The sequence below is a fragment of the Quercus robur genome, chromosome 8, assembly GCF_932294415.1.
Source record: "Quercus robur chromosome 8, dhQueRobu3.1, whole genome shotgun sequence".
Classification (NCBI taxonomy): domain Eukaryota; kingdom Viridiplantae; phylum Streptophyta; class Magnoliopsida; order Fagales; family Fagaceae; genus Quercus; species Quercus robur.
In genome coordinates, this window is record NC_065541.1 from 15,523,701 (window position 1) to 15,530,473 (window position 6,773).

Below are 6,773 nucleotides of genomic sequence, written 5' to 3' on the forward strand. Positions count from 1 at the left end.
CTGTATAGTGTATATAAGTGAAGCTTCCTCGCATGCATGGTTGCTGTCTTATGTACACTGATGCGGATGCACTGACCATTCAATAACGTTTGAAATGATGTGGATTGATGAGTTTTAGATATAGCGTTTAATATTCCTCGATCAGGTGCAGAGAGTCATAATGTTGAATGGGTCAAGAATCATCAAGATGGACTAGCAATTTCCCAAATATTCTTATTGTCTATTCTGGAAGAATTAAGCACATGGAATATTTGTCCTTTGGAACGAAAATCTTTTTACATTCGTGATAGAAAGATCATCTACGCAGCTCACGTAATGGAACGGGAATACCCCCAGGCAGATAATTAATGCACATGTTAGCAGTTTTGAGTTTTGACTACCAAAAAAAGAAAAAAAAAGTGTTAGGACTTATTAGTATGAGGTATAAAATAAGATAATAGTATAGAAAAAGGAGCCCAAATAAAAGAGTATGGTCTATCCATAGATTCATATCTTTGCTGGGAAAGGGGACAAAGTTTGACAATCTTGTTTTCTCATGAAGAATAAGAGTACGTTTGGATTGCGCTGATTTCCAGCGCATCTTTTTTTTTTTTTTTTTTTTTTCACGCGTTTTTGAGACTGGTGGCTACTGTTCATGCACTGTTCAATGAACAATAGCCGCAAAGTTTGACTTTTCTAATTTTTTTCAGCCAATCAGTGCACATCGTATATTATTCATGGACCCACAAATTCCCTTTTCAACAACTTTTTCATTAAAAATGGGTTCCACGGTACTATTTACACATTTAAAAATTATTTTGCTACAGGCATGCATATATGGAGAAACTTCCTAGCACTAACTCCATTGCAATCCAAGGGCTACATCATATCATCATTCCAGGATAATATTTAGCACCTCCAAATCACATATTTAAACCTAATTTAAGTTACAAGGCAGTGATAATTGAAAGTTCTCTACACCATTGAATCTTTCAATTTTTTTTTTATTTATCCAATTTATTCTAATTAGATTTTACTCCAAAAATTGTACACAGTTTTGAATTCTACTTAATTTACTGTCTAAATGGGGAAAAAATGTATCTGAAACCATGGCTAATACAAAATCGTTTTCAATTAGCAATTGAATTGGAAGTGATCTAACTAAATAACCAATACTTCTACTTTTATTTTATTTTTTATTTTTATAAATCAATAGTTGTGAGAGGAGGGATTAAAACTCTGAATATCTCCATTGAAAACACTAAAAAATACTAGCCAATTGAGTTATAAGGCTTTTGATAATACCACCTACTTTTATTGAATCAAATAACACTTTTTTCTTCTTTTTTAGGGTCTGTTTGGATACAACTTATTTTTGCTGAAACTGAAAACTGAAAACACTGTAGCAAAATAATTTTTAAATGTGTTAATAGTACCATGGGACCTATTTTAAATATTTTTTTCTGAATAAAGTGGCTGTGGGGCCCATGAACAGTGCGTGAACAGTGTTGCTATAGTGCGTGAAATGTGCTGCTACAGTGTGTGAATAGTGATAATTGTCTCCCTGAAATGCATGAATGTCAAAAAAGAAGAAGAGGAAAACGCTGAAAAGTGAAAATGCAAACGCCTGCAAACGTGAATCCAAATACACACTTAATAATAAACAGATATGTAAATATGTACTATACATGATTTTTTTAAAAATAATAATAATTTACGCATGGAAAATGTTTTATACCATGATGGCTTGGAGAAATTTTCACCAGCCTGCATGATGACTCATAAAACCATCTATGTACATTATTTAAACAGAGCCACAAAACTTATTAAATAAGTTATGTAACTAAAAATATACACGAATGATCTTATCAATTGTCACCAAACCAGTTTGAAAGTAAACTTTTTCCTTTGTATACTTTGTCACCTAAATTAGATTACTCCAATTCACTTATATAAATAGAAATAAGCATTGCCAAGTGTAGAACCATAAACAATTGCTGAGAAGGGACATGTACACACACATAAAAATGCAACTACAACATAAGTGAAAACTTCAAATTTTGAGATTATCAATTTTCTCTTCTAAATTTCTTAGCATGATAAAGTTGAATTTCTAAATTTAATATAGAAAGATTGAATTAAAATTAAATATTAACAAAGTCTTATTTCTATAACATGCTAATAATTATTTTATGAGATTATTTTTTACTTTTTTTAAATATCTAAACTCTTGCTTATATATATATATATATATATATATATATATATATTCCTTAACTTTTGATTATATTTGAATACAAGGGATGTAAAATTTCCTTCTTTTCTTTCATGTAAGGGAGAGGGATAGCTCGTAATTAGGTAAAAGGAAATTAATAATTTATTTTTAGGATAAATAGACTTTTCAAAGTAAAAAGAAAAAATTACTAATTAAACTTATCTATTTTTGGAATAAGTAGACTTTTCAAAATCTTGAGTCCTATCAATACGGCTACCACCCTCCCCCACCGTCTCCATCGATCAAGTGCATTATGACATATGCATGTACGATTCAACACATTTAGTTGTTAGTCAAAAAGTTATACTCAAATGGTTATTATAGTGACATGTTTCATTATACTTAAATGTGCATCAAAACATTATACTTAAATGATAATTATAATTACATATGTTTCATCATACTTAAATGTGTATATAATAATTATACTTTACTGACTATTCTAACCAATAAAATTATACTTTATTCACCGTACCTACCTTTCTGTCCATTGCTTATAAATACCGTGGCCTTGAAGGCATTCTACATCTCGCTCAAGAAGTTCACAGAGAACAAATCCCATCATACCTTATCACTCAAAACATAGACTCGTTCCTGAACTTAGAAAAAATATGTCTACCCAAGTCTCAGGGGCTCCATCCCAAAATGGCAAATCAGAGGTTGTTCGCCGAACAGCAAATTTCCATCCAAGCATTTGGGGTGACCGTTTCATCAACAATACTTCACAAGACAAGGTAACATGATTATTTATGACGATTATGTAGTAGAATTTATAATATTTTTAGCATTTTTTGTTACAATATAATTATTTGTTCATGAAATTCATGGTGTAGGATATTCATTTACGTAAAGTACGTGAAGTTGAAGAGCTGAAAGATGAGGTGAGAAACGAGCTCTTTTCCATTATGGATCATCTTTCACAACAGCTAGACTTAATTGATGCACTCCAGCGCCTAGGCGTTGCTTACCATTTTGAGAGAGAAATCCAAGAAGCTCTAGAACATATATACACTGCCTTTAATGAAAAAAATGATGTTGATGATCTCTACAAAGTTTCCCTCAGTTTTCGACTGCTACGCCAAGAAGGATTTAAGGTTTCATGTGGTAAGACCCGAGTATGATTGATTTCTTCATGAAATAGCATGTTAGCGACGTTTTTTATTAAACAAGTTTGGTTTTTTCTAAACAGATGTCTTCAACATGTTCAAAGACGAAGATGGTCAATTCAAGGAAAGCTTGACCAGTAACATTGAAGGTATGCTAGCCTTCTATGAAGCTACACATTTGAGGGTGCATGGAGAAGACATTCTTGATGAGGCCCTTGAGTTCACTACCACTCACCTTAAGTCCACAGCATCCCCTGTAGGCAATCCGTTGGCAGCACAAATAACTCGTGCCCTAAAGCAGCCCTTGCATAAAGGCATTCCACGACTAGAGGCTCGGCGATACATTTCTGTCTATGAACAGGATGCTTCACATAACAAAGTTTTGCTCAAACTTTCAATATTAGATTTTAATCTAGTGCAATCATTGCACAAAGAGGAACTTAGTGATGTCACAAGGTAATTAGTTCTAAAACCATGATCCAAAAAGACAAAGTACGAATATTTTTGGACATGGTGAAGAGAATACTATAAATTTTACTATATAAACCTTGTAAAATAACGTGTTACAAATAATAATAAAAACTTAATTCAAACTTCATTTATTAGATTGTTGAAGTGGTATATAGTAGTAATCATATTGTTGATAACAGCTATTTATTAATTTTTTTAGTAAAATTTTAAGCAACCCTATCATTTTGTTATATATTTTTGATTACTTACAATCAATTAATATTAATTGTTATATTCAAACTGTAGGTGGTGGAAAGATTTAGATTTTGCAACAAAGCTACCTTTTGCAAGAGATAGAGTTGTCGAGTGCTACTTTTGGATAGTCGCAGTCTACTTTGAGCCCCAATATTCACTTGCAAGAAAAATACTAACCAAAGTTATTTCCATGACATCCATTCTAGACGATATATATGATGTTTATGGCACACTTGAAGAACTTGAGCCCTTCACTGAAGCAATTGAGAGGTTTATAGATTGAATTAATTAATATATATGTTAAGACTATGATGTATAATGTCAGTCTAACCTCTGTAATTGGTACATGATATTTTCAGGTGGGATATTAGCTGCATAGATGAACTTCCAGAATACATGCAAATATGTTATCGTGCACTCTTTGATGTATTCGAAGCAATTCAAAATGAGTTGGCCAAGAAAGAAAGATCATACCGTGTTAGCTATGCAAAAGATGCTGTAAGCGTCAAGCAACTTAACTTTTCTTTTTCTTTTTTTTTTTTTTGGGTCTAATTTTTCATGCTACATACTTATTTCATTCATGTTTTTCAAACCTTAGATGAAACGTTTGGTTCGGGCCTACTTTGACGAAGCCAAATGGTTCCACCAAAATTACATCCCCACAATGGAGGAGTATATGCATGTTGCACTTAAAACCTCTGGTTACCCTATGCTCACAGCTATCTCTTTCCTTGGCATGGGTGACATCGTTACAAAAGAGGCATTTGATTGGATCTTTAGCAACCCCAAGATTATTACAGCTTCATCTGTAATTGGTAGACTCATGGATGACATGAAGTCACATAAGGTATGCAATCAAAAAATCTTATCAAGTTTCACAAGCTAGTGTGTGAGGTCTATTTCATATGTGTTGCCAACTTTCTACTTACCCTTTTGAAAAACTTTGCATGTAGTTTGAGCAAGAGAGAGGGCATGCTGCCTCAGCAATCGAATGTTACATGAAGCAACATGGTGTCTCAGAGCAAGTAGTCCATGATGAACTCAACAGGCAAGTTGCTAATGCATGGAAGGACATTAATGAGGAGTGTATAAGACCTACTGTTGTTCCCATGTCTCTACTTATGCGTGATCTTAATCTTGCACGAGTAATAGATGTCATTTACAAGGAAGGGGATGGCTACACTCACGTTGGAAAAGAGATGAAAGATAATGTTGCATCAGTGCTTATAGACCCAATACCAATATAAATGGGTGACAAAATAAGTATCTTCATAAAGAATAAAGGACTTGAATAGGATCCAAGTCTATTGATATTCTAATATATATAGGGCCCATTTATATTGAAGATAAAAGGAAAATCTTTGTTTTTTTTTTCAATAAACTATTGGTTTCTTATTTAATAATGTAGCACTATGTTTATAATGATAATGGGATTTACTGTTGGTATATTTTTGTGGAAGATTATAATTGTTGTGACATTCTAGTGGGGATGGGCACGTAAAGTTTGTCTTAAAATTTATCAAGTTGTTATCTTTTGCTTCCCTACACTACCATTTATTATATACTGTGAGGAAGTGAGGGTAATTGAGAGGTTAAGGAAACTCTTTGTAAACACAATTGAAAGGTTATTCTACCAACTAGTTGCGTTTTTATTACAAAGAATCATTTATTTTTTTCTTCTTATGAATAATTATTATTTAAAATGAAAAATAATTATTCCTTATTAAAAACTTCTTAATTAATTGTTATTTTTTAATCTACATAACAACTTCAAAAAATATAATTCAAATAATCATTTTTAAATAGTGTGCCGCAACATATCAAAAAAAAAAAAAAAAATTGCATACAACCATTATCCTCCTGGGTTTTGTTTATGCCATCAAGCTTGCATCTATGAATGCAACCATCTTCTTTTCTTTAGAATCATCAACGAATGGAACTTGATAATGAAAACCTTGATTTTGTTTTTTCCCCTGGCTTTGTCATTAACAATCTCTCTCTTGAACATTGAATTTGTTTCCCGTTTCTTTCCTTGTGTTGTGTTTATGCCATACAAGTTATCTCATATACGTAGTCAAGGAAATCACTGTAATCTTGATTTTTATTTTCTGCTGAATATCACTGGATTGATTTAGTTTACATTTAAATATTTTGTTTTAATTATTTTATAAGGAGAAATTATAGTAAACTACAAACCCATTTGTGGCTAGGTTTATTTTGACTTTATCACTTTTTTATCTAACAGTGTGAAATACCCTCGATTAGACCTCTTTAAAGTTTAAACCATTATATATATAAAATAATAATAATAAAACCTCTTTAAATCACTTCAAAACAAAAAATACATTAAAAAAAAAAAAAAAAGATCGAAACATTAGAGTTTTGTAAAAATCACACAAACTATATCCCTGTGCCATCCCCTCTCTTGTCTCTCTTCAAATCTCATATATCTATAACTCATCTTCAAAACACATCATGCTAAAAAATTAGCTACTTATCAAGCTTGTATCATTCAACCAACACTCAAGACATCTACAGGTAGAGGTGGAGAATGAGCTCGGTTAATAAAAAAGAGCAATAGTAAACATAAACAATCAAAGACCCACATGAAAAAACCTCAATCCAAAGTCCAAACACAAGGAAAATCCAATATCAAATTTACCTCTAGAGTAGAAAATGCTAGAGAGAGCAATCAATATCTCCTTCCA

At 32.0% G+C, this 6,773-nt stretch overlaps 1 protein-coding gene across 1 annotated transcript; it reads left to right on the top strand.

The window, feature by feature from the left end:
* The first annotated feature begins 2,792 nt into the window (after positions 1 to 2,792).
* Positions 2,793 to 5,513, top strand: LOC126694770 (sesquiterpene synthase 2-like). The gene is made up of 7 exons (XM_050391265.1): positions 2,793 to 2,988; positions 3,088 to 3,358; positions 3,444 to 3,816; positions 4,117 to 4,335; positions 4,425 to 4,563; positions 4,664 to 4,912; positions 5,019 to 5,513. The coding sequence occupies exons 1-7, from the start codon at positions 2,866 to 2,868 to the stop codon at positions 5,310 to 5,312; spliced, it is 1,668 nt and encodes a 555-aa protein (XP_050247222.1). The 5' UTR covers positions 2,793 to 2,865; the 3' UTR covers positions 5,313 to 5,513.
* The last annotated feature ends 1,260 nt before the right edge of the window (positions 5,514 to 6,773 follow it).